Source organism: Oryctolagus cuniculus, chromosome 9 (assembly GCF_051225735.1).
Source record: "Oryctolagus cuniculus isolate XC-2025 breed Fujian yellow rabbit chromosome 9, ASM5122573v1, whole genome shotgun sequence".
Taxonomy (NCBI): domain Eukaryota; kingdom Metazoa; phylum Chordata; class Mammalia; order Lagomorpha; family Leporidae; genus Oryctolagus; species Oryctolagus cuniculus.
In genome coordinates, this window is record NC_142875.1 from 106836288 (window position 1) to 106863144 (window position 26857).

The window sequence follows — 26857 nt, forward strand, 5'->3', positions numbered from 1 at the left end:
ATGGAATTTAGGTTTATTAATAGTAATGAGTAGGTCTTAGGCTTACTAATATCTGGGCTTGCAAGAGATGAACCTGTCAGATAGCTTGAAGAAGTGACTTCTGGGGCTGGCGTTGTGGTGCGGCGGGTTCATTTGCCCCCTGTGTGGCATCCCATGTGTGCATTGGTTCAAGTCCTAGGTGCTCCATTTCTTATCCAGCTCCCTTCTAATGACCTGGGAAGGCAGTGGAAAATGGCCTAAGTGCTTAGGCCCCTGCCACCTGTGTGGGAGACCCTGATGGAGTTCCAGGCTCCTGGATTTGGCCAGACCCAGCACTGGTGGTTGTGGTCATTTGGGGAGTGAAACACTGGGTGGAAGATCAGTCTCTGGCCCTCTTTGTAACTTTGTCTTTCAAATAAAAAAAGACTTCTAAAGAGACAGGTGTGGGGACCAGAATGAAGTTAGTCCTCCAGACAGGGTGATTGGTGAGGAAGATGTGCACTTGGAGCAGAGGTGCATCTTAGCCCTCGCCCTGGCCGGGGCAGGGAGCTGTCCAGGCGGAGCTCAGTGCTGCAAAGCGGGCTCTCCCTGTCTGCAACCAACAGCTCCTTTTTTCCCTTTTTTTTTTTTTTTAGACTTATTTGAAAGAGTTAGAGAGAGACAGAGAGAGAAAGGTCTTCCATCTGCTTGTTCACTCCCCAAATGGCTGTAACAGCCATTCTGAAGCCAGGAACCTGGAGCTTCTTCCGGGTCTTCCATGCTGCTGCAGGAGCCCAAGCACTTGGGCCATCCTCTGCGGCTTTCCCAGGCCATAGCAGAGAGCTGGATTGGAAGAGGAGCAGCCGGGACTTGAACTGGTGCCCACAGGGTTTGCAGACATTGCAGGTGGCAGCTTTACTTGCTATGCCACAGTGCCAGCCCCTAGCTCATGTTTCTTTAGGCCAGTAGGATGATGATTTTTCTTTTAGAAGTTTTTTTTTTCCTTTTTTATTTGAGACGGGAAGACAGAGCCCTCAACCACTGGTTCCCTCACTAAATGTCTGCAATGGCCAGGCCTGGGATAAGCCAAAGCTGGGAGCCAGGAACTCAGTCCAATCCAGGTCTCCTGTGGGAGTGATGGGGACTGAAGTTCTTGAGCCATCACCTGCTGTGCGTTAGCAGGAAGGTGGAGTCAGGAGCTGGAGCCGAGAAGCAAATGATGTGGCCAAATGCCCACCGCCCAGAACAACGACTGGGGGGCTCTGGTTTGTCCTCCAGGCTAGGGTGAAGTGATAAGCAGACTAAAGGTATCTGTAAAAAGAGGTAGGTGTTGATTTGTGCCGTCTACACGAGCTGGGCTTGTGATCATCTGCCTGTGTGCCGTGATTTCACAGGAGGAGGTGAAGCGGCTGTGACGCACGGATGCTGCAGTGCAGGGCCGTGGGAGGACAGTGCTGCCAGAGTCCTCGCGCGCCACGTGCCTGTCCTGGAGGACCGCACTTCCGGCCCGTGGGAGAGGCACAGGAAGGTACGCAGGCAGGGCGATGTGGGTGAGGGTGTTCCTGACTGTCGCCGCTTCTGATAGGCGGCTTGCACGTGGCTGCGCTGAAGACGGAGAGAGACGGCGTCTGCTTGCCGTGAGAAAGCACAGCCCGGGGAGAAGCTCTGTCACGAGGCTGGGGGCTTCTTCCTCCCTCAGTGGATTTCCAGCCGCTTCTTCCTGGCTCAGGAGAGCGCTCTGACCTAGATTTCTCCCTAGGACCATGGCTAACAAGACCCAGGAAGTTGGTGGCGTCCATTTCCCGTTTCCCTTCACGCCCTATTCCATCCAGAAGGACTTCATGGCAGAGCTCTACAAGGTGCTGGAGGCTGGCAAGATTGGGATATTTGAGAGTCCCACGGGCACTGTGAGTACAAACAGCGAGGGGCCGGGCTTGTGGCAGCTTAGAGGCAGACTTGCTGGCTTTTGCTGTTCACCTGTGCAGAGATCTTCATAGTTTGAAGTTGAGATGTCTTGGTTTACTTTTCTTTTTTAAAAGATCTATTTATGGCCAGTGCCGTGGCTCACTAGGCTAATCCTCTGCCTGCGGTGCCGGCACCCCGGGTTCTAGTCCTGGTTGGGGCACCGGATCCTGTCCTGGTTGCTCCTCTTCCAGTCCAGCTCTCTGCTGTGGCCCGGGAGTGCAGTGGAGGATGGCCCAAGTGCTTGGTCCCTGCACCTGCACAGGAGACCAGGAGGAAGCACCTGGCTCCTGGCTTTGGATCTGCGTAGCTCCAGCCGTAGTGGCCATTTAGGGGGTGAACCAACAGAGGGAAGATCTTTCTGTGTCTCTCTCTCTAACTCTGCCTGTCTAAAAAAAAAAAAAAAAAACCAAAACTTAGAAGTTGAGTTACAGAGGGAGAGAGCAGGAGAGGCAGAGAGAGAGGTCTTCCATCTGCTGGTTCACTCCCCAGATGGCTGCAATGGCCGAAATTTGGCTGATCTGAAGCCAGGAGCTTCTTCCAGGTCTCCCACGGGGTTCAGGGCCCCAAGGACTTGGGCCATTTTCTGCTTTCCCAGGCCATAGCAGAGAGCTGGATTGGAAGTGGAGCAGCTGGGACTTGAACCAGCACTCACATGGGATGCTGGCACTGCAGGCAGCAGCTTTACCTGCTATGCCACCTTGCCGGCCCATGTGTGACTTCCTATAGTAGGCTTTTTGACATGGTGGGTGCTTTGAAAAGTTTATGGAAAATGGGTAGAAAAGATAGAAAGATAGGTGTAAAAATGTTTGAAATCTGCCTGTGAGGGAGCTTGAAAATGTTTATAGGAAAATGCGTATTAGGGCCAGCATTGCTGGGCAGTGGGTTAAGCTGCCTCCTGAATGTTGGTATCCTGTATGAGTGCCAGTTCATGTCCTGGCTCCTCTTTCTGATCCAGCTCTCTGGATCATGGGAAATGATCCTGGGAAAGCAGCAGCAGATGGTCCAAGTGCCTGGGCCCCTGCCACCCACATGGGAAACCTGGATAGTGTTCTTGGCTTTGGCCGGGCCCAGCCCTACCCCAGCCCTTGCAGCCATTTGGGGAGCGAACTAGCAGATGAAAGATAGCTCTCTGTGCCCCGCTCCCCGCAACCCTGCGTTTCAAATAAATCTTTTTAAAAAGATTATAAAGGAATGTTATTATAAAATATAGATTTCAAAAGTCTCTTATACCCAAATAAACTTATTTTTAATTTTATTTTCTCATGAGCTATGGGAGTCCCCTCATTCATGTTGGTGTGCAGGCTCCCAGCAAGACTGAAGCCTCCTGGGGGATAAGGTCTCAGATCCTTGCTGCTGCGTCCCTGTTGCCTAATAGGGCTTGGTGGGGTTGGGGCCCACAGAGGGCCTTATTATGCACGTCTTGAGGAATGAGGGAAAGAAAGTGCGTCAGCCCCCTCGCTCCTGGCTCTGTGGGGAATGGGCTTGCAGCCTGGGGCTCTGCCTTTGAGAAGCATCTCATTTGGGCCCTGGGTTTGCAGCCCAGGACCCTGCTCACAGTGGGTCTTTCGGAGGCCAGTCTGGGAGGTTCTGAGGCACCTGGGCTTGCGTGTCCTGTCTCTGCCAAGTCCATTCCATGTCTCCTGTCTTTCTAGTCTCGCAACCCAGGCCGGTTGGGCCCTTCTTGCACTTTCTTTGTCTTGGGAGTGCCAGCCGCCGTTGTTACTTTGGTGTGATGATAGTGTGTTTTGCAGGGGCTGTGAAGGGGCATTCCCTTCCTCTGCTGTCCCACAGGTTCCCTGGCTTTGCCCAGGCCTGCAGGGTGGATGCCCTCGGTTCTGGGCCTCATCTTGTGTGCACTCTGCACAAAGCACGTTGTGGCTCCTGTTTCCCCTTCTGTCCTCATGTCTTCTAAGTCACACCTGGTCTGCAGAAGAGGCCATGCTGTCTCACACCCCAGGCGAGTTTTGCTCCCTGTTTACCTTTTTGGAGCCTGTTTTGTTATTAGGTTTTATTTATTTGAAAGAGTTAGAGAGAGGGAGAGACAGAGAAAGAGATTTTCTCTCCACTGGTTTACTCCCCAAAGACTGCAGCGTCTGGTGCTGGGCCAGGCTGATGCCAGGAGCCATGAGTTCCATCCTGGTCTTCTGCGTGGGTGCAGGGGCCCAAGGACTTGGGCCACCTTCTGCCGCCCTCCCAGGCGCACCAACAGGGAACTGGATTGGAAGTAGAGCAGCCTGGACTTGAACCAGTGCCTATATGGCATGCTGGTGCTGTAGGCGGCAGCTTGACCCATTAATGCCACAATGCTGGCCCCAGAACTGCCTTTTTTATTTTTTTAAGGCTTATTTTATTTATTTGTAAGAGTTACAGAGAAAGATAGAGAAGAGATAGAGAAACGCCTTCTATCCACCAGTTCACTCCGCAAATGGCTGCAGCAGTTGGAGCTAAGCCCACCTGAAGCCAGGAGCCAAGACGAGCTTTTTCCGGGTCTCCCATGTGGGTGCAGGGGGCCCACGGACTTGGGCTGGATCGGAAGTGGAGTAGCTGGGACTTGAACCAGTGCCCATATGGGATAATGGTGCTGTAGGCTGGTGCTTAACCCGCTGCACTACAGCGCTGGCCCCCAGAACTGCCTCTTTTTTTTTTTTTTTTTTTTTTTTTTTTTAAGATTTATTTTATTGGCTGGTGCCGAGGCTCACTAGGCTAATCCTCCGCCTGCGGCGCCGGCACCCTGGGTTCTAGTCCTGGTCGGGGCACCAGATTCTGTCCCTGTTGCTCCTCTTCCAGTCCAGCTCTCTGCTGTGGCCCGGGAGTACAGTGGAGGATGGCCCAGGTGCTTGGTCCCTGCACCTGCATGGGAGACCAGGAGAAGCTCCTGGCTCCTGGTTTTAGATCAGTGCGATGTGCTAGCCACAGCACACTGGCTGCAGCGGCCTTTTGGGGGTGAACCAACGGAAAAGGAAGACCTTTCTCTCTCTCTCTCTCTCTCACTGTCAAAAAAAAAAAAAAAAAAAAAAATTATTTGACAGAGTTACAGAGAGCGAGGTCTTCCACGTGCTGGTTCACTCCCCAGATAGCCACAATGGCTGGAGCTGCGCTGATCCAAAGCCAGGAGCTTCTTCCGGGTCTCCCACATAGGTGCAAGGGCCCAAGGAGTTGGGCCATCTTCTGCTTTCCCAGGCCATAGCAGAGAGCTGGGTGGGAAGTGGAGCAGCCGGGACTAGAACTGGCACCCATAAGAGATGCCGGTGCTTCAGGCTAGGGCTTTAACCCGCTGTGCCACAGCGCCAGCCCCAGAAGTACCTTTTTAATCCTAAGTGATTGCACTGAGATGAGTCACTGGCTCAGCTTGGGCATACTGTGCTTCCTGTGACATTGCCGTCCTGGGAACTCTACTCTGGGTCTCTGCTTTACCAGGATCCATGATGTCCAGGGAGTTCCTTATGGTCACTTTCTTGGTCTCTGCACTTCCTTGGCCCTAGTCCCAGGTCCAGTGCCTGCTATACCCAGCAAGTGTGTAGAGTGAATGCATTTGCTTGCTGTCTTGGCAGCTGTTTTGTAGCTGCTGTCTGGCCTGGGTAGCCCAGGAAATATGACCTTGCTCAGAGCTAGGTGTGCTGTGAGTGCTGTTTTCAGTTTACTCCATGACTGAGCTGAGTGTTTATTCCTCCTGTTTACATTCCCTAATCTGAAACTGTGGTCTTACTACAAGGACTCATAACTGTGGGGGCTCCATCACCCTTTCGAGTTCGTGTATATGCACAGTTGTGTTTGGAAGATAACTTTGGCCAATAGCCTCAGGAACTTCCTCTGCTCACTTTTTAAAGAAAAAAAATTTATTCGAAAGGCAGAGAGACAGTGACATACCGAGAGAGATTCTGTCTACTGTTCACTTCCCAAATGCCCATAACACATGGGGCTGGACCAGACCGAAGCCAGGAACCTGGAACTCTGGGCCTCTGTGGATGGCAGGGACCCGCCTCCCAAGGTGCACACCAGCAGGAAGCTGGAATTGGGGGTGGAGCTGGAATTCAAACCTAGGCAGTCTGATATGGGATCCAGGAATCCCAAGTGGTGTCTTGACCTCTGTGCCAAATACCCACCTCTCACCTTCTCTTAAAATATTTATTCATTCAAGGGGCAGAGTTATAGAGGGAGAGACAGGGAGACAGGTCTTCCATCCGCTGGTTCATTCCCCAAATGGCCGCAACGCCAGAGCTGGGCCGATCCGAAGCCAGGAGCTTCTTCCAAGTTTCCACGTTGGTTCAGGGGCCCACACATTTGGGCCATCTTTCACTGCTTTCCCGGGCCATAAGCAGAGACAGCTGGATTGGAAGAGGAGCAGCTGGGACAAGAACTGGCATTCATATGGGATGCTGACGCTGCAGGTGGAGGCTTAGCCTACTATGCCATGGCACTGGCCTCCTGCCCCTGACTTTTTAAAACATTTTATTTGAAAGGCCGGGAGACAGAGACAGACATTCAAAGATCTCCCATCTTCTAGTTCATTCAAATGCCTAGAACAGCCAAGGCTGGGCCCAGCCAAAGTCAGGAGCCGGGAACTCAGTCTTGTTCTCCTGCATGGATGGTAGGGACCCAACTACCCGAGCAATCACCTGCTGCCTCCCAGGGTGTGCACCAGTAGGAAGCTAGAATTGGAAGTGGAGCCAGATTCTGAACCCAGGCACTCTTGACGCGGGATCCAGGCATCCCAAGCAGTCTTTTACCTCTTGCCAAATATGCACCCCCTCAGCTCACTTTCAGGTGGAGAGGTGGCTGTAGCCAGGCATCTGTCCCTGGGATCTGGTTGGGGGGAAGTCTGACCTGCCCCAGGTCCCACAGCACAGAATGGCTGCTCCCTCACTGCTGGGGAGTGCTGTCTGGCTCTCTGCTGTTTAGCATCTGTCAGAAGCTGGGAGAAAGGGGCAGATGGGGCTTTTCTAAAGATGTGTGCCCCACCCCTCTGCCGGAAGTGTCGTTCGGTCCACGAGGTAGTCAATCCTGCATCTGAGGGTGATGGTTATTTTAGTCGTCTTAATAATGGCAAAAATAGGGGGCCAGAATTGTGGTGCAGAGGATGCTGCCTGCGATACCAGCATCCTATACGGGCACCAGTTCATGTCCCAGCTGTTCCACTACTTGCCCAGCTCCTTGCTAATGGCCTGGGAAGAGCATTGCAAGATCCCCAAGTGCTTGGGCCCCTGAACTCATAAAGCCCCTGGCTTAGGCCTGGCCCAGCCCTGACCGTTGTGGCCACCTGGGGAGTGAACCAGCAGGTGGAAATCTCCGTGTCTTTCCCTGTCTCTCTATAACTCTGCCTTTCAAACAAATAAATATATCTTCAGAGGAAGGGAATGTCATGTTTCGAGAATTGTATCTACAAATCACATTGAGTTTGTTACAAACTAATTAAAAATTAAAATGAAGAAATAGCAGAAATACAGCCAGCTCCTGTTGCTGACTGTGTACCAGTGTCCTTTTACTCTTGGTGTAGCTGTTAACTTTGTGTTAACCAGCTTCATGCCGACCACAGCTCTGTGTGGACGGTCCCACTGTGGTTCCTGTTTCTGTTCCTGTGTGTGGAATAGGTATAGACAGGCCAGCTGAGGTCACGGGCTGGCACAAGGGGAGTTGGCGTGTGGCCTGGGCAGCCACATGCCAACATGGGTTCTGAAGCTGGAGCTGCTGTGTTGTGCTGTGTGCCCTGCTCACACACGTTTTCCCCTGAGGTCCAGTCCTGCCTGATAGGCTCAGACCATGCTCTGGAGACTCCAAGACCCCCGGGGCTAAGCAGGCTCAGAGAGATGAGTGCCTGCACCAAAAGGATGTAGCCTCCAGGGACCTGCCCCGGCACAGAGCAGCTCCCTGCTGCCTCTGCCTGGAGGAGCTCCGTGAGGCTGCCCGGAGTGGGTAAAACGGGTGTGTGGGCCTGGGAGTCCTGAAGGCCGGGGGCTGAGGGCTGGCTGCCTCGAGGCTTCTCGCCTGGGTATGCTGATGGCTGCCTTCTCCCTGGGGGGTGCGTGCCTGGGTCCAGATTCCCCCTTGGTCAGGAGGATCCTGGGCCACGCTGATGGCTTCATTGTACTTGCTGACATGACAGTGAGCTTGTTCGCAAATGAGGCCGTGTTCTGAGATGCTGGGGTTCTGACCGTGAACACTGCGCTTGTTGTGGGGCACAGTCCAGCCTGTAACAAGGACCCACAGGGAAATGCTGAACTTTCCATCGAGCAGTGTTCTCCAGGCAGCTGGTTTGCTTTGTCAGCAGTTCACACACGAGGCTCACGTGCCTGCCTCTGCTGTGTCTGCTCATTGCTGCGTTAAAGCTCAGTGTTGACTCTGATCGTCCCTTGCCAAGTATGTGGATTTTTTTTTTTTTTAAGATTCATTTATTTATTTGAAAGGTGGAGTTGGAGAGAGGGAGAGACAGTTCTTCCATCAACTGGTTCATTTCCCAAGTGGTTGCAATGGCCAGGGCTGGGCCAGGCTAAAGCCTGGAGCCTGGAACTCCATCTGGGTCTCCCGCATGGGTGGCAGGAGCCCAAGCACTCAGGACATCTTCTGTTTTCCCAGGCGCATTAGCAGGGAGCTGGATGGGAAGTGGAGCAGCCAGGTCTTGAACTGCTGCTCATATGGGATTCCAGCATCAAGGCAGTGACTTGACCTGCTCTGCCCCAGTGTTGGCGCCAAGAATGTGGGTTTTATGCTGTTCATTTTTTGGTGTTGGTTCTTTTTGGAAGGTTGCTTATCTGATTTCTCACCACCTTCTAATTATGTTAACTTGCAGTATTTATACAGAACATGGTAAACCACTTTGCATTCTTTCTGGAAGAGTGAGCTGTGTGCTTAAATAAAAGCAAACAGCAAACCCACACAGCGCGCCCCCTGTTCTGTCCCTGAGTCCCTTGCTGTGTTTCCTGGGCTGGCCTTGGCGCCGCCTCCGCTCTTGCAAGCTGGCCGTCTGAAGCTGTGATGAGGTTGGGGAAAGGCCGTTTGGGAAGCTGTGCTCTTCGGCCTCTTCCTCTGAGGACTGTTTTCTCCCTGTAGGGAAAGTCCTTGAGTCTCATTTGTGGGGCCCTCTCCTGGCTCCGTGACTTTGAAGAGAAGAAGCGCCAAGAAGAGGCCCGTCTGCTGGAACCTGGAACCGACCCCTTGCCTGGCACGGGCAGCTCGTCCTCACTTCCGGGCAGCCCGAGGCCTGCGGGAGAGCCAGACTGGGTCACTCAATTTGTGCAGAAGAAAGAAGAAAGGGACTTGGTGGACCGACTGAAGGTGAGGCACGGTGTGACAGCCGTGGGAGGGAGGGAGGAAGCAGAGCTGGTTGTCATCAGGGTCGATACATCCCTGCCGCTGCAGTGCCTCTGAGTTCTCTGCCGCCTTTTTTTTTTTTTTTTAATTTAGTTGAAAGAATGAACACAGAGTGAGACAGAATCTTCCATCTGCTGGTTCACTCCCCAGATGGCCAGACCAAAGCCGGGGGCTGGCCCAGAGCTCCATCAGGGTTTCCCATGTGGGTGGCAGAGGCTCGTGCACTGGGGCCATCTTCCTCTGCCTTCCCAAGTGCATTAGCAGGGAGCTGGATTGGAAGTGGAGCAGCTGGGACTTGAATCGGTGCCCATATAGGATGCCGGTGCTGCAGGTGGCAGCTCTACCCGCGACACCACAACACTAACCCCCTGCCCACCTCTTGAGTCTGTGTCTGCTCCTTTGCTGTCTTATCTGCCTGGGTGTCAACAAGCCTTCTACCAAGAAGGGCCTGGCAGTTTCGATTCATTGCTCACGGCGGGAAGGAAACGAAGCATTCGACTGGCAACCCAGCTCTTTGGCTGCAACTCAAGGGCGGTGGGGAGCTGTGTCCTGCAGGGCTGAGGGTCTGGTGAGGGGTTGCTGCCCTGGCCTGCACAGGCCTGCCTCGCTACCTTCCTTCATTTGTTTTTATTTGAAAGAGTTAGAGAGGGAGAGACAGCGAGCAAGCGAGTGAGCCTCCATATATTGGTTCACTCCCCAGATGGCTGCACCTGCCGGGGCTAGGCCAGGCTGAAGCCAGGAGTTTCTTCTGGGTCTTCCACGTGGGTGCAAGGACCCAAGGACTAGGGTCATCTTCTGCTGCTTTCCCAGGTGCATTAACAGAGAGCTAGATGAGAGGCGAAGCAGTCAGAAATTGAACCAGCACCCGTACAGGATGCCGGCGTTGCAGGTGGCGGCTTTACCTGCAGCGCCTGCCCTGACCCTGAGTGTGGCCAGGGAGGGGAGGGCTGCCCCATGTGGAGAGGCACCTGGCGGAGCACCACAGACTCAGGCCTGATTTGGGGGCTTTCATGGGTGTTTTCTCGATGCTGCTTCCCCCTTAGGAGGAGCAGGCCAAGAGGAGGAAGCAGGAGGAGCGGCTGCAGCAGATCCGGCGCAATGCGCAGCTCAGAGCTGCAGCCCAGCGCCGGGTGAGTGTTGGGGGGAGGTGGGTTGGGTCCTGCTGCTTGCACACGCATGGGTGTGAGCCCCTCTGCCGTGCCCCTGCACAGAGACAGGAAGAAGAGGAGACCGAGAGCCTCCTGCGCCTCAGCAGGGAGATGCTGGCGGCAGCGGGCGCGGAGCCGCCGGAGCAGCTGGAATCCGGGGAGGAGGAGCTGGTGCTTGCGGAGTACGAGAGCGACGAGGAGAAGAGGGCCGTCCGCGGGTGAGACCTCCGTGCCCCTGCCTGAGGCGCCAGGCCCCGGAAGGCTGCCCGCCCGTGGGAGAGGGAGTGGCTGCTCCCTGCCCCTTGTCTGCGACCCAGGCCCTCCTCAGGGCCCAGAGGTGCTGGTGAGCAGGATGGGCACCCTGCTGGCCGCTGGCCTCGTGCTGTGTTAGCTCAACCACGGCTGGCGGCAGTGTCTGCGTCTGCACTTGATGCAGGAGGGTGCTGCAGCCCCGCGATGGGAGTTGCTTGAGCAAGGCCATGAGGGTAGGATGTGGAGGAGCTGGACTTGAACCCGGCCAGAGCAGGACAGACCTCAGGGAGGCCCTAGGCTAGCTCTAGGTCTCGCACTCTCAGCTGCCAGACCTTGCTGCGTCAGGGTCATGACACAAACCGTCAGGGTGGTCCCTGGCCAAGTTCTTCCTGGTCCAGGTGTGTAGGTGTCTGCGGTTGGAGCATTGCCTGCAGGTGTGCCGCCGAGGTCAGCAAGGCTGTTTCGGGACCACAGGACCCCTCGTGAGAGCCTCCGTAGTGCCCCCTTTTGTTTCACCAGGGCCCTCAGAGTGTGTGCCCTGGGGGCGGCTGTGGGGAAGAGGAGGACACATGTGACCGTGATCTCAGAGCCCTGCGTTTCAGGGGAGGATCCGGCAGTGAGTGTACAACAAGCAGTGCCCGTCTGTGGTCAGCGTGTTTGCCTCCAGGGAAGGTGCAGCTGGGTGGTGCAGAGCTGGGGTGGTCTCCAGGGCCAGAGGTCGGGGGCCACCCCAGGAGGGGACCAGGGAGGGCCAGTTGGAGCTGCGAGACAGTAGACTGGGCATAGGAACATGGGCCTGTGTTCCTGGGCCAGAAAGAAGGCCCAGGAGCCTGAGCAAAGAGTGAAGGAGGAGGAGAGAAGGTCAGAGACACGGCAGGGGGTGTGTCTAGTCGGGGTGGGGGTGGCTGTTCTTCAGTGCGGTGACGAGGGAGTGACGTGATCTGATCCCCACACTGGGAAGCTCCTTCTGGCTCCAGAGTTCGTGGCTCTTCCATGAGGGTTCCTACAGACTTCTCCCTTGTGGGCTTCCCTGAGGCCTGTCCTGCTCTGAGGTGGGTCCTGGTCTCACACATCACACATCCTCGTGTCAGCATGGTCAGTGTGGTGAGTGTAACCCCAGAGTCTGGAGCCCTCCGGGGTCCCTGAGGAGGATCAATGCTTGCACCTGCACAGTGTCCAGAGCACACCGTCCGGCCTCACCTGCAGCTGCCTTCCGCATGCAGCCCCATCCTGGCTGGCCTGGCTCGTGGTCCATGCACCAGGCTGCCCCCTGCTCCGTGTGAGGATTCCCAAGGCTCCTCACCTCGCAGACTCTGGTGGCTGAGAGGCCGTGTCCATGGCCTCGATGTCAGCCCCTGTCTCTCTGTCCTGCCTGCAGCACTGGGTGTGTGAGTTTGTGAGTGGATCCCTCCCTCCTCCCCCTGCCACTGGGGGCCGAGCTGCTGCAGGGCAGAAGCCACTGTATTTTTTCTTTTTTGACAGGCAGAGTGGACAGTGAGAGAGAGAGAGAGACAGAGAAAGGTCTTCCTTTGCCGTTGGTTCACCCTCCAATGGCCGCTCCAGCGGCGCGCTGCGGCAGGTGCACCGCGCTGATCCGAAGCCAGGAGCCAGGTACTTATCCTGGTCTCCCATGGGGTGCAGGGCCCAAGTACTTGGGCCATCCTCCACTGCACTCCCTGGCCACAGCAGAGAGCTGGCCTGGAAGAGGGGCAACCGGGACTAGAACCTGGTGTGCCGGCGCCGCAAGGCGGAGGATTAGTGGTGTGTGAGCCGTGGCGCTGGCTGAGCCAGTGGTTTTTGATCTGACGTTTGGGGCTGAGCTGGTGTTGGACATCTCGTGATTGGTGAAAGCAGAGTGAGCTGCGTACACAGATGCTGGTGACTGAGTCCTGCGGTGCGTTTCCTGCGCAGACTGCAGAAACCCCAGCGAGGGAGGCTGGGTGGCTGAAGAGGGCCTGTGGACGGTGACCGTGGTGGTGTGGGGAGCAAACCGGACTAGACTGTTACTGGAATTAAGACTTATTCTATGCATCTGCTCTCCCACAATATGGCGCTGGGAGAGAAGTAAACAGCTTCCGCACAGCTGCCTCCAGTTCAACCAATTAACTGTAGGACTTGCTCCTGATTGGAGAGCAGCGTACTCGGCGTGTGGGCAGCCGAGTTGGGATTGGCAGAGAAGGACTATAAAGGAGGAGAGAAACGGCATGCACCGGGAACATCTATGGGGAACATCTAAGGGAACCCGTGCAGCCCCCGAGAGAACCGGCCGGTGGTGTGCCGCTCCCCTGCGGAAGTGGGGAATGTGGCCAGGGGGAACTGCCCTTCCACGGAGGTGGAAGGGATAGTAGCCAACCCGGGAAGAACCAGCAGCAAACCCGGGGAGGGCCGAGCAGACGGAAAGAACAGCGCAGGGTCCTGTGTCGTTCCTCCACGAAGAGGGGGAGCGACATAATGGTGCCGTGACTCGGATAGGAAACTTAGGAGGGAAGAAATGACTCGGATAGGAAACCTGACTCGGATAGGAAACTTAGGACGGATATGAAACTTAGGAGGGAAGAAACGGGAAGAACTAGGGAAAATATCGGAGGGAGAGACTAGCAAACAGCCTAGGGAAAAGCCGGACGAAAAAGGAGCCGGAAGAAGCTATTGAAAGCCTAGGCATAGACTCGGATACGGACTACGGGGGGAAGCTGGGAGAAATCTCTAAGGTCGAAAGCGAAAGTGAAAGCTAGAACAAACAGATTCGGTCGCGGACTGTGGGGAGAGGCCAGGAGAAATGAGGGAGGAGTATCGTTGGAAGAAAGCTTGGGGAAACATACCGGGTAGAGAAAAATGTTAGGGAAATTGAAGCCGCGGGGGGCAGGCCAAGGCGGAAACGAAAGCCACTTTGGGATTCTCAAGTTAGCCCGGGAATAGGGGGCGAAAAGTTAAAACCAGAAGCTGAGACGCAAGCCAGATTGGGATCCGTCTGATTAGCCCGGGGAGCAAAGGACGGGAAGCCAAATCGTGGGGCGGAGACGTACGCTGGGTTGAATTCGCCAGGCTAGCCCGGGGAACTTGGATTGAATGCTAGTGGTGGAGACGCAAGCTACGCTGTGTTACTCGCGGAAGCCGCCGCGTGCAGAGAGAGCACGGGGCGTGAATAGATAGGGAACGCTGGCGTAGGCCGTGGTTCAGACGCGAAAGGGTTAAGCGTGGAGACCGCGGAGCGCGCAAAGCCGAGCCGCGCAAAGCCGGGAAGCTGCGCAGATGAGAGAGGCGCGCGGGCTGAAGCGGCGCAGAGCCGGGAACCCGCCGGCGGGGCGAGGTGCCGGGAAGCTGCGGGGATAAGAGAAACAGAAGTTTAGAAGTAAAAGAGAAATAGGAATGTTGGCAGACAGAAGTAAAATGGGAGAAATAGAAATGCCCGGAGATAGAGAAATAGAGAAAAATAAGGCCTCCCCTCAACATGCCAATTAGGAGGCTTGGATTCGGTCTGCCTGATTTAAGGCGGTAAGCGCCAGCAAAGCTCGACCAGAGTATGAGCTGCAGGTCACCGAAGATAGGCACAAACCAACACTAATAAGTCTCCCCCACAATACGGCAATGAGAAGGCTTGGGTTCGGTTTGCCTGATAGGTCTTGTAAGTCCCCTGCTAGCAGAGCAGAGCATGCGCTGCAGGGCACCGAACACAGGCACGCATCAGCGCCTAAAAACCTCCTCACAACATGGCGAAGAGAGGACCCGGATTCGGTTTTCCTGATTGATAGGACTTGTAAGAGCCTGTGGCAGCTCTAGCAAGTAGAGCAGAGTGTGTGCCGCGGGACACCGAAGACAGGCGCGTATCAACGCCAAAAATAAAAAGAAAGGGGGATCTGTGGGGAGCAAACCGGACTAGACTGTTACTGGAATTAAGACTTATTCTATGCATCTGCTCTCCCACAATATGGCGCTGGGAGAGAAGTAAACAGCTTCCGCACAGCTGCCTCCAGTTCAACCAATTAACTGTAGGACTTGCTCCTGATTGGAGAGCAGCGTACTCGGCGTGTGGGCAGCCGAGTTGGGATTGGCAGAGAAGGACTATAAAGGAGGAGAGAAACGGCATGCACCGGGAACATCTATGGGGAACATCTAAGGGAACCCGTGCAGCCCCCGAGAGAACCGGCCGGTGGTGTGCCGCTCCCCTGCGGAAGTGGGGAATGTGGCCAGGGGGAACTGCCCTTCCACGGAGGTGGAAGGGATAGTAGCCAACCCGGGAAGAACCAGCAGCAAACCCGGGGAGGGCCGAGCAGACGGAAAGAACAGCGCAGGGTCCTGTGTCGTTCCTCCACGAAGAGGGGGAGCGACAGGTGGGACTGGGGCACTGTGGCTAGCAGAGGCTCTGCGGTTTTCCTTCCACGGGCGGAAGGTCTGGCTGCCTTCCTCTTCCCCCCCGGCACCTGTGAGAGCTGAGCTAGACCCGGGCTCTGGTAGCTTGGGGCCTTTTCACCCCGTGTGCTCAGTAGATGCCAAGGTGATGCCTGCAGCCCCAGGGAGTGCTGAGTGGGCCTGGCAGAATCCCTGAGCCCTCCCATGTCTGAAACCTTGTGGAGAAGTCTGCTGACCCCTGCTTGTTAGCCACCCTCATCCTAGGAACTGCCTTCCGCCCACGCCTCGTCACTGAGGTTTTCCCCAGCGACCTTTCTCCTCACCCCAAGGGAAGGACAACCATGGCCATGGCCATGGCCACGGGGAAGGGGCCTGGTGGGCCTGTGCTCAGGCACTGGGATCAGGACTGGAGGATGACAGCCCAGCCCCTGCCTGCGCTGGGGACTTCTGGGCCCCCTTGGCATCACCCGGGGTGTTAGGTGCTCCATGAACCCTTTTGCTTGCCCCAGGCACCTGGGGAGGGGGTGAGAACTCAATGGAGTTTGTGAGCTGTGGAGGGGAAGGTGCTGTCTGGGGTCTGGGCAGGAGCCCCGTGCGAAGTCTGCATCCTTCTGTCTTCACACGCCAGCCTCTGTCCTGGACCTTGCTGGTTGTCCAGTAGGCTCTGTGTGGTGGACATCCCAGCCTTTGCAGAGAAGTGGTTGGAAAATACTGACCAGGAGGCTACTGGCTAACGCAGTCCTCTTGTAGTTAGCACAAGGCAGCTGCACTGCAGTTGTATTTAGATTAAAAGAGTGTTTCTGCTTTTTTCAAATTGGGTTTTAAAGCGAATAAAAATCTATTTCCTAGGCTCTTCCTGTAGGTAGCTAGGGTCTATAAGAGAATTCTGTTTTCCCAGGAGCCTTGGCTCATGTTGGCTGAGCTTTGAGGGCTGGTAATGCAGGCCCGACCTCCCTGCCATCTCCCTGTGCTGATGGCCTCTTCGTCCCTTGCTGGGAAAGACGGAGCGTGACACTGGGACGAGAAAAGGGTTGCTGGTCATTCGTGACAGCACCTTGTGTCCGGCAGCCATGGCTTCACTGGGGACGTGCGTGTGTTCGCTGCTGCTGCCAGGCTGTGGGCTGGGCCTCAGGGATTGGACAGAACAGGGTAGCCTGATGGGGGAGACAGCCCAGCCCAGTAGGAAGCGACCTGGAACGAGGTGGGTGTTTCCAAGTGGGTGCACAGTTCATGGGGTGTGGCAGGGCAGTGGCCCTGTGTGGGTGGTTAGGGGAAGCCATGTCTGTGCTGGGGTCCCAGGAGCAGGAGTTGGTGAGGCAAGAGGAGAGAGCGTTCCAGGCAGAGAGCGGTGCATCCACAGGCCCTAAGGTGGCGAAAGGCAAGGTCTCTTTGGGAGCTGAGAGGAGTCAGCTGAGCTGGAGTTGGACGGAATGGCCAGGGGGAGGCTGCAGTGCCTGCCACAGTTGAGTGTGGAGTTCTGGCTGCTGGCTTTCCACGTGGGGTCGGGCACACCCTGCCCCGTGCTCCTTCCTCCCACATCTGTCTGCATCCCAGGCTTGAGCACGGCAGGCGTTGGCTGGAGTTCGCTGGGGGTGTCTCTGAGCCAGCACCTGCTGCCCTCCTCAAGCCTCAGTGCTGGGAGGGGTCTCTGTTGCCTTCGGGCTCAGAGCTCAAGCCTCCGTTCCACTGGGTTCTGTGGAAAGGGACCCGACTTTGTTGTTTATGGTTGGCTGTCGAGGGCCGGGTCAGTGGTCCTGGCAGAGGCTCGAGGCTTGGGGCTGTTTTCTGGTTGGTGTGAGTTTGCTGAGGGAAGGCTGTTCTGAGTACTCCCTCCCGCCCCCCGTCTCCCCTCTCCCTGCAGAGTGGATGAGGATGAGGAGGAAGCCCTGGAGGAAGAACACAGAACTAAGGTGAGCAGCTCTGTCTTGGGGTGGAGTCCTGGACTCCACCTGGGGAGAGTGCAGGAGGTGCGCCAGCCGTTCCCTGGCTCCTCTCTGGGAAGAGCGCCCCAAACTTGGAGCTAGGCAGCCCCTGGGGATTGCCCCGGGAGCCAGCCTGGCCTGTTGCCCGGAGCACCGAGGGGCCTCCGTTCTGGGCCGAGTGCTTGCGTGGTTTCTGGAGGGGTGGTGCAGGTGAGGGGTGGGATGACCAAGATACCCCGGACTGCATCCCTCTCGTGGCCCGTGCCTCCCCTTGTCTGTCCCTTCATTTGCGTGGAGTGCTAGGAGGTGCCTATGGTTCTGACCCCTCGCAAATAGGAAGAGACTTGGTTCTTCTCATTGAAGACTTCTGATTTGGGTGAAAGCAGCTGTCTCCCCCCACCCCCTGTTTTTCTGGTTTCCTCTGTCTTCCAGACTTCAGAGGAGTAAAGGACAAAGTGTTTGCTCAGCCTCTTTTCCTCTGGGGGAAGTGTGTGCCTCAGCACCCCCCCCCCCCCCCCGAGACAACCCTGCCCCTCCCAAGAGTGTGAGGGATCTCTTTCAGGTTGAGCCCTTGTCTGGTGGGTGGGCATCCCACATCTGTGTTTCTGTAGCTCCTGACCTCAGCTTTCTGCCAGTGCAGACTCTGGGAGGCAACGATGGTGCCTCAAAGTCAGATCCCTGCCACGGAGACCTGGATTGAGATCCTGGCTGCTGGCTTCAGCCTGGCCCATTCCTGACCACCAGGCATTTGGGGATTGAACCAGTGGCTGGGAGCTCTCCCTTAAAAGAAAACTGAGCACATATGGGAAACGGGTCCCTGATGCCTGAACCCTCTCCTGCGGCTGGATTAGAGGCTGGGATGAGTGACAGGAGTTCCGTCTGTGGGCCTTCCCTTGCGCATGCAGATCAGTGGTGACTTGGGAAGTCCGGTGCCCCTCATCACAGGATGTGGGTTGTGGTTATCTTGAGGTTGGTGCGTGGGCAGCAGCTTTGCTTGTCCCCACGGCCTCCTGGGCTGCAGCCTGCCTTGGTGTGCAGAGGATGTGGCAGTCCCCTTAAGACATCCCCTTCTCCTGGGAACAGATTTATTACTGCAGTCGGACGCATTCCCAGCTGGCCCAGTTTGTGCGAGAAGTACAGAAGAGCCCCTTTGGCAAGGAAACCCGACTCGTAGCCCTTGGCTCCCGGCAGGTACACTGGGGCAAGGTGTCTCGGCCTTTGTGCTGCTCCATTAGATGTAGGAAGGTGATGGGTCTGACCGGCTCCCTCCTGGCCTTCCCTGGCCTTGAAAGGGGAGGATGAGGTGGCCGGGCAGGGCCAGCCGGGCTGCTGTGGGTCGCTGGGCCAGCATCACTGCTTGACTTCCTCCTGTCTCCTAGAGCCTTTGTGTGAACGAGGATGTGAAGAGCCTGGGTTCCGTGCAGCTGATCAATGACCGCTGCATGGAGATACAGCGCAGCAAGCACGGTAGCCACTGGGACTCGGGCAGTGCTGGGGTGGGCCAGGCTGGGAGTGACAGGACGGCTAGTGGGCGGGGCCAGGGACGTGGGGAAGCAAACTGCAGGTATCCTACGTAGACATAATGGGGGCAGGCTTTTGGTGTGGGGGTTTAAGACGTCCATGTCCCACATCGGAGTGTGTGGTTTAATACCTGCCTCCAGCTTCCTGCCCCTGTAGACCCTGGGAGGCAGCGGTGATGGCGCCAGTGATTGGACTTCTGCCATCCACGGGCTGGACCTGGATTGGGTTCTGGTTCCCAGCTTCAGCCTGGCCCGGCCCCAGCTGTTGGGGGCATTTGGGGAGTGAACCAGTGGATAGGAGTTCTCTCTGCGTCTGTCTCTCAAGTAGATAAGTGAATAAATGCAAAAGACACAGAGATACTGGCAGAGTGGACCCAGGCTCCTTTGTAAGTACTCTTTCCCGTGGGACCACGCTCTTGCTCTGTGTATCAGCGTTCAGATCCCTGGCCTCAGTGATTTCAGATCCCAGAATGTGCGGACAGGGGCTCCATGAACAGCGTGTGGCTAGGGGTCTTAGCATCCCACATATCGAGCCTTGGTCCTCCGGGTCTCTGCGCCCCCGTGCCTGTCCCACCCTCAGAGAAGAAGAACAAGGCTGAGGAGGAGCAGCCGAAGAGACGGCGGCGGGAGAGCCGGGCTGCCTGCCCTTTCTACAACTACGAGCAGTTGCAGCTGCTCCGGGACGAGATCCTGCTGGAGGTCAAGGACATTGAACAGCTGCTGAGCCTGGGGCAGGAGGCCCGGGCCTGTCCCTATTATGGCAGCCGGTTTGCCATTCCTGCCGCCCAGGTAAGGCCTCTGCTGCGGCAGAGAGTAGCTCTAGACCACAAGGGGAGTCCACATCCCCGTTAATCCGGGTGGCACCCTGCAGACTACGGAGGCTGGACTGCCGGTGCTCTGCACACTCCAGGCACATGACCGTTCTCTCCTAGTACGCAGGGGAGGAGGAGGCCTGTGGGTCCCTAGGTGGCTCTGGGCTTCCAGGAGTGGGGCACCCAGGGGCCAGTGTGCATTCCTAGGGAGCCCACAGTGAGGGGGGGTAGGGCAGGAACTGAGAAGGTGCAGTGAGGGAGCCCCAGGACATAAACGGATTTCCAGATGGCTTTTCCGAGTGACTGTCCCGACCCACATGACCACCTGGAGCGTGGGAGAGCACTCTCCTTGACCTGCTGTGTCTTTAACCAGAGCAGTTCTGACCAGTCAAAACTGGTCTCTGGGGCGGGCACTGGACGCGGCAGTTAAACTGCCACCTGGGATGCCTGCGTCCCAAACCTCAGGGTTTTGAGTCTTGGCTCAGCTCCAGTTCCAGCTTCCTGCTGATGCACAACCTTAGAGGCAGCAGGTAATGGTTCAGATACAGAGGTCCCTGCCACCGTGTGGGAGACTGGGCTCGAGTTCCGGGCTCCTGACTTTGGCCTGGCCCAGCCCTGGCTGTTGCGGGTATTTGAGGAGTGAACCAGTGGACAGAGTCTCTGTCTCTTTCAAAAAGCCTGGGATCTGATTTTGTTTGTTGGGTATGATTGAACTGTCTTCTTACAACTACCTGAATTTGAGTGACGTTTGTGTCACTCACTTGAGTATCAAGGGAAGGTTTACATGGATCCCAAGAGATGCAGGGAGTGAGCTAGTCTTCATGCTACTATTTTTATTTATTTATTTATTTATTTATTTATTTATTTATTTATTTATTTATTTATTTTTTGACAGGCAGAGTGGACAGTGAGAGAGAGAGAGAGACAAAGGTCTTCCTTTGCCGTTGGTTCACCCTCCAATGGCCGCCACAGCTGGTGCGCTGCGGCCGGCGCACCGCGCTGATCCGATGGCAGGAGCCAGGTACTTCTCCTGGTCTCCCATGGGGTGCAGGGCCCAAGTACATGGGCCATCCTCCACTGCACTCCTGGGCCACAGCAGAGAGCTGGCCTGGAAGAGGGGCAACCGGGACAGAATCCGGCGCCCTGACCAGGACTAGAACCTGGTGTGCCGGCACTGCAAGGCGGAGGATTAGCCTAGTGAGCCGCGGCGCTGGCTTAGTCTTCATGCTACTAGACAGCAAAGCGCTCGCCAGCACACCCTGAGCCGCAGGCACAGAAGCGCACAGAGGAGCCGGGCTGCTCCCCCGTCCCCCCGCTGCCTGCCGATAGCCTTCCTCCGATGTGCTTGCCACAGAGCACGGCTTGGGCTGTCGCCATTTCTGTGCACACATGGCAAGGTCACCTGAGATTATCAAGATCTGAATTTTTAAAGCACTTCCCACCTTGGTTTTGCCGTTTAGTATCCCACTGTGGCGGCTGCATTCTATGCAAGAGGGCCCTGGGGCCAGGAATGGGGAGTGATTCTACTGCCTTGTCAGCACCAACGAGCACCAGAGCTGGCATCCCACCCTGGGCTTCACACGTTCGTTGTTTTGGTTTTCACTTTGTCCATCAGTATTCTTTCAGCTGGAACATTTTCATAAGGAAACACTTGAAAACATACAGAATGCGTTTATTGTTCCTCTGTCCCGACTCCTTCGCCCTCACGGGGGGTAGAGTTTATCAAGGCCATTTGCAGATGAGGAGGTAAGGGTCAGGCCCAGGCCCAACAGCTTTTCCTGAGTCCCAGAGCTGCAAAGTCAGCGCTCCAGGACCAGGAGCCAAGGCTGCTTCCTTCTGTATTTATTTGAAAGGCAGGCAGACAGAAATCTCCATCTGCTAGTTCACGTCCCAAAGGCCTGCAGCAGCCAGGGCTGGGACAGGCTGAAGCCTGGAGCTGGAAACTCAATCCAGGTCTCCCACATGAGTGGCAGGACCCAGGTACTTGAACCATCAGGTGCCGTCTCCCTCCCAGGGTGCCCATTGGCAGGAAGCTGGAGCCAAGCTGGGGCTAGGAGTGGAGCCCAGGCACTTGGATGTGGGACGCCAGCATCCTGAATGGAATCCAGTTATGCCCAGCACCTACTGCCTGGGCCAGTTTAAGGTAGACAGTGGTTTTTTGTGGTGTTTTGAGGACCCTTGAGTGCCTTCAGGGCTACCTTCGGGTCCTAGGTGAGGGTCACCTGCAGGGGCTCCCCCCTACCCCTCACCTCCATCCTTGGTCCAGTCAGGAGTCAGGTCAGCTCATCTGACAGGCAGGCGGAGCTCCCATCTGCTGGTTCATTTCCCAAATGCCCACAGCGGCTGCGCTAGGTCAGGATGGGATATGGAAGCCAGTGACTTAATCCATTCTCTCTCATGAGTGGCGGAGATCCAAGTCCTTGTTCCATCGCCGGCTGCTTCCTAGGGTTTGCATTGGTGTGAAGCCAGAGCCAGGACTCGAACCCAGGCACTCTGATATGGGATGCAGACGTCCCAAGTGGCATCTTAATTGCCAGGCCAGCGGTCACTCCTAGCTCCAGCTTTGTGTTTCATGTATTTGACATCCCATGTAAAACTTTAGGGGAAAAGACTTGGTGCAGGCACAGGGCCGTGCACAGCTTTTCTGTTGGCTGTCCGTCCACGTTGTCCAGGCAGCAGATAAAACAGCTTGCACTGGGCTGGTGTTATGACGCAGCAGGTTAAGCCTATTCTCTGGGTTGCCAGTATCCCCTGTGGGCGCTGGTTTGTGTCCTGGCTCCTCCACTTCCAATCCAGCTCTCTCCTAATGTGCCTGGGAAAGCAGTGAAAGATGGCCCAATTACTTGGGCTCCTTCCACCCATGTGAGAGACCTGGACAGAGTTCCAGGCTCCTGGCTTCACCTGGCCCAGCCCCAGCCATTGTGGCCACTGGGAGAGTGAACCAGTGGATGGAAGATCACTCTGTCTCTAACTCTGCCTTTCAAGTGAAATAAATAAATCTTTAAGAAATATTCTTTAAAACCAAACCGGTTTGCATCAGGAACTTAGGAGGCCAGGCGGGGGTGCTGCAGGGTGAGACCTGTGAGTCCCGCCAGTGCTCAGCTGGGCCTCTCCCCCTCCAGCTGGTGGTGCTGCCCTACCAGATGCTGCTGCACGCAGCCACCCGGCAGGCTGCGGGCATCCGCCTGCAGGACCAGGTGGTGATCATCGACGAGGCGCACAACCTGATCGACACCATCACGAGCATGTACAGCACTGAGGTCGGCGGTTCCCAGGTGGGCCTGCGTGGCGTAGAGGGCCAGAGGTCGCTGCTCTGAGTAGCTGGGCCTGGAATTCCTCCAGGGATGGGCCTGGTCATGGTCCCGGGTCATGATGCACCGGGTCATGGTCCCGGCCTTGCCTTCCAGCGCATCAGCTCCACCTTAGCGCCGTGTTTCCTGCTCCTCTCCTGCCTGTGTCCTTCTGAGTCCCTCTAGCCCAGGTGTTCCTACTAGTTCTGTGTGACCAGGGATGGTAGCCTGGGATAAGCGGGGGTCTGCGTGGGGTGGGTGAGATGTTGTTGATGTGTGGGAAATGTGTGAGATCCCTGCTGCCTGCTACTCTCTCACGTGCCCTGCACTGCTCCCCACACTCATTCTGCACGGGGCTAGGTCTTCCTGTTTGGGGCAGAGCCTGAGCTCCTGGCGCCCGGTCACCCAGCTCACAAGTGTGGAGCCAGTATCCGACCACTGGTTTCCAGTGGTGAAACCCACGTGGCACCCACCGCCTCTACTGACCAGTACCTGGGTTATCTGTGGGCCAGGTTGTAGTGGTTACCTTGAACTGTCGACTTTATAGCCTCCTTGTCTTTCCTGCATCCAGAGGAGCAGGGAGACTTCTGGGTGTTCAGCCTCTTGCATTTCCCTGCCTCAAAGTGGACGCTTAAGCAGAACTTCCCCTCCTGCCATTCCCTTTAAAACCCACCCCTCAGGGCTGGCGTTGTGACACGGAGGTTACATAGCGGCTTACAACGTGGGCATCCCGTACCGGAGTGCCAGTGCTACTGTGCCTGGAAGGCAGCAGATGATTGGGCCTCTACCATTCTCATGGGGGACTTCCATGGAGTTCCAGCTCCTGGCCTTGGCCTGACCCAGACCTGGCTATTACCGTCATTAGGGGAGTGAACCAGTATTTGGAGGGTCTAACTCTCCCTCTGCTCCTGGCCCTCTCTCTGTCACTCTGACTCTTTTAAAATAAATACATAAATAAAGAAACCATTCTTCTGGCTGGCGCCGTGGCTTACTTGGTTAATCCTCCGCCTGTGGCGCCAGCATCCCATATGAGCGCCAGTTCTAGTCCTGGTTGTTCCTCTTCTAGCCGAGCTCTCTGCTGTGGCCTGGGAGGGTAGTGGAGGATGGCCCAAGTGCTTGGGCTCCTGCACCTGCATGGGAGACCGGGACGGAGCACCTGGCTCTCGGCTTTGGGTCGGCACAGCGCCAGCATGGTGGCCATTTGGGGAGTGAACCAATGGAAGGAAGACCTTTCTCTCTGTCTCTCTCTCACTGTCTACAACTCTACCTTTCAAATAAATAAATTAAAAAAAATAAACAAACCCATTCCTCTGTGTGCGCCCAGCCCCCTCAGCTCACGTGGTCTCTCCTGTGACTGCTGGGTGGTCTCTCTGGGCACCTGCGGTTCACGGGCACAGCTCCACGTTGCTTACCCAGCACCTGGGCTGCCTTCACCCCGTTCTCCGCATTCTCTCCCCAGCTCTGCCAGGCCCATTCCCAGTTGCTACAGTACATGGAACGATACGGGTGAGACCCTGCTTCTGGAGGTGGGAAGGGGCTACCCCATTCAGCCTCCGGGGCCCCCGGGTCATGGTCTCCGGCCTGGGCTTAGGGTGGGGTGGTCATGGTGCTGCCCACACCCCCAGTTCCACGTGGCGCGACCCCACAGGGCCTCGGATGTCCAGCAGGGAATGGCTGGCTCTGAGGGCATTGGGCCACGGCCAGCCCGTTTGCTAGGAGGACTTGGAGCTTGAGCTCTGTTTGAGAGGCTGTTCTGGGGGAGAAAGACCTGGGCACAGGGGCAGGCTTTGGGGGAAGGGAGGAGCCTCCGGGTCCTCCTCTCCATGTCTCTTGCTCTCTGCACAGGAAGCGTCTGAAGGCCAAGAACCTGATGTACATTAAGCAGATCCTGTACTTGCTGGAGAAGTTTGTGACTGTGCTGGGGGGTGAGAGAAGCTGCCGTTGTCGGGCTCGATGTCGGTTTTGTCTCTCATTAAGTGTGTTGGGCGGTGATAGGAGATCCCTCATTCCCTTGGCTTATTTGGGTTGCCTGGCCTCAGGTCTCTTGTGAGAATCCGCGTTTGCTTGCCTTCCACGTCGCTTTAATTTTGCCAGGCCCTACTCTCTAGGTCTGGTGATATCTTCCGCTAGATGTGTTGCATTTCCTGTGATGCTTGTGGTACTTCCCAGTGTCCCTTGCACAAGGAGTTTCCCTTGCTCACCCAAAGGGAGCCCAGAGCTCTGCAGTCTCGGGAGAAACGCAGGAAGCACATAGCTCAGAGCCGTGAGCCATGACATGGCCCTTGTGGCCAGAGCTCAGGCTGCCTCGTGTTGCTCACTGGTGCCCCCTGTCCTGTATTGTGCGGGATCCCCTTGAAGGCATCGTAGCAGCATGTGTTCCCAGAAGCCAGGAGGAGAGTGTTTTCTGGCCGGACCTTGTCTTTTACTGGTGTTCTTGGCTTCTGTCTCCTACTTCACTGCTGGATCCTGGCTCTCCATGCTCCCCTGCGTGCAGAGGGTGGGGTGGCCTTTCTGGCTCCTTCAGGAGGTGTCCAAAGGGTGATATTGCAAAGCTTTAGATTCCAGGTGCAACATGGGAGTCACATGGGGAGTGGGCATCCTGGGACCTCTGACTCTGGACACATCTGGTTCTTGATGTGCTGTTAGTGGCAAAACAAAAAAAAAACCTGTTCAGATATGAATGCTCATCTGACTTGATGAGTGCCATGTGGAGCTGGGAGGTGGGGGCAGAGGACCTGCACCCTGACCTGTCGGAATTCTCTTTTGCAGGGAATGTTAAGCAAAACCCCAACACACAGAGCCTCTCGCAGACAGGTAAGGGAGCTGCCCTGGGCCACTGCTGAGCTTCACTGCGGACCGAGAGCCGTGCGCTGCAGAACGAGGCTGCGGCCCCCAAGGCCCTTCGTTTGCTTTCAGGGACGGAGCTGAAGACCATCAACGACTTCCTCTTTCAGAGCCAGATAGACAACATCAACCTCTTCAAGGTAGAGCTTGTCACCCGTTTGTTTTAAATTTGAGAGACGGACAACTAGGGATCACCCATTTGCTTGTTCATTCCCCAAATATCTGAGGCAATTGGAGCTGGGCCCAGGCCACAGCCAGAAGAAACCCAGAACTCAACCCAGGGCTCCCACGTGGGTGCCGGGACCCTGCTACTTAAGTCCTCACTGCTGCCTCTCGGGGTCTGAATTGGGAAGCTGGAGCTGGAATCTGCTGCCAGGTGTTGAATCAGGCACCCCAGTATGGGACGTGAGCATTTTTTTTTTAAAGTTTATTTTCTTTATTTGAAAGGCAGAATTAGAGGGAGAGACCGGGATCTTCCATCTGCTGGTTCACTTCCCAAATGGCCATAATGACCAGGGCTGGGCTAGGCTGAAGCTGGGAGCCAGGTGCTTCTTCTGGGTCTGCCACATGGGTGCAGGGTCCCAAGTCATCCTCTGCTACTTTCCCAGGTGCATTAGCAGGGAGCTGGTTCGGAAGTGGAGCAGCCGGGACTCAAACCAGCACCCATATGGGATTGCCGGCAGGGCAGGTGGTGAATTTACGCGCTACACCACAGCACTGGCCCCGGATGTGAGCATTTTAATCAATAACCAAATGCTCTCCACAGATGCCGCTTTTTTATATGAGCACATCCAGTTTCCTTTTCTAATCACCACCTGTGGGCAGAGCGCTATTAAGACCATGGGGGGGGACACGAAATGTAAATTCTACCCTCAAGCAGCCTGGGGTTTGAGGATTTAAAACATATGCACGGGTAATTAGCCCAGAAAGCAACGAACCATCAAGAACAGCCTTCAGTCTGGGTCACAGGAGCCTCCCACCTCTTCGGCACAGACCAGGGCCTTCCTGCACGCCCCTCCCCTCCCCTCCCCTCCGGCGCAGTCTTTCCCCAGTGTGCACGGGCCTGGTTCCTGCTGTCGGGGTGGAGCTGGGTGACGGTGCTGCCCCTCTCGTCTTCCCACCTGAGCCGTCACAGCCTCAGACCCTTGTGTGCCCCGGTCCTGCACATCTGCTGTCTCCCCAGATCCTGGGGTCTGGCCCTGGCGCTTGAAGCACAGCCCTTGATTCTCAGTCATGGTAACCCTCTCCACGGGCGGAGCACGTGCTGTGTCTCTGTCGCCGTTTGCGAGCAGGGACTCTGAGGTTCAGAGGCTCCCTGGAGGGTGTCGGTGAGCTGGTGGTGCACGGTGGAGCCAGCGTTCTGCCCGGGACCCTGCATTCTTCCATCCTGCCCGCCCGCCTTTCTTCAGTCCACTTTCCTCCTGACTTACACCTTTGCTCATCACCGTCATCAGCCTCACCAGGTAGCTGGGAATCCGCTCATCTCTGAGCCCG

General features: G+C 56.2%; 1 protein-coding gene across 10 annotated transcripts in view; it reads left to right on the forward strand.

Moving 5' to 3' along the window:
• Positions 1 to 26857, forward strand: part of DDX11 (DEAD/H-box helicase 11) — a 64388-nt gene that overhangs the window by 28643 nt on the left and 8888 nt on the right. For all 10 annotated transcript variants that reach the window (XR_016212979.1, XR_016212980.1, XR_016212981.1 and 7 more), the window contains exons 2-15: positions 1353 to 1486; positions 1718 to 1865; positions 8968 to 9192; positions 10272 to 10358; positions 10440 to 10594; positions 16837 to 16885; positions 17981 to 18088; positions 18277 to 18364; positions 18998 to 19206; positions 22352 to 22504; positions 23979 to 24025; positions 24365 to 24444; positions 25289 to 25333; positions 25436 to 25503. Coding sequence is in view for 7 of the 10 variants with exons in the window: in XM_051850245.3 (XP_051706205.2) it covers positions 1722 to 1865; positions 8968 to 9192; positions 10272 to 10358; positions 10440 to 10594; positions 16837 to 16885; positions 17981 to 18088; positions 18277 to 18364; positions 18998 to 19206; positions 22352 to 22504; positions 23979 to 24025; positions 24365 to 24444; positions 25289 to 25333; positions 25436 to 25503 (1458 nt within the window). In the remaining 3 variants the exon portion in view is untranslated. The remainder of the gene's footprint in view (positions 1 to 1352; positions 1487 to 1717; positions 1866 to 8967; positions 9193 to 10271; positions 10359 to 10439; positions 10595 to 16836; positions 16886 to 17980; positions 18089 to 18276; positions 18365 to 18997; positions 19207 to 22351; positions 22505 to 23978; positions 24026 to 24364; positions 24445 to 25288; positions 25334 to 25435; positions 25504 to 26857) is intronic.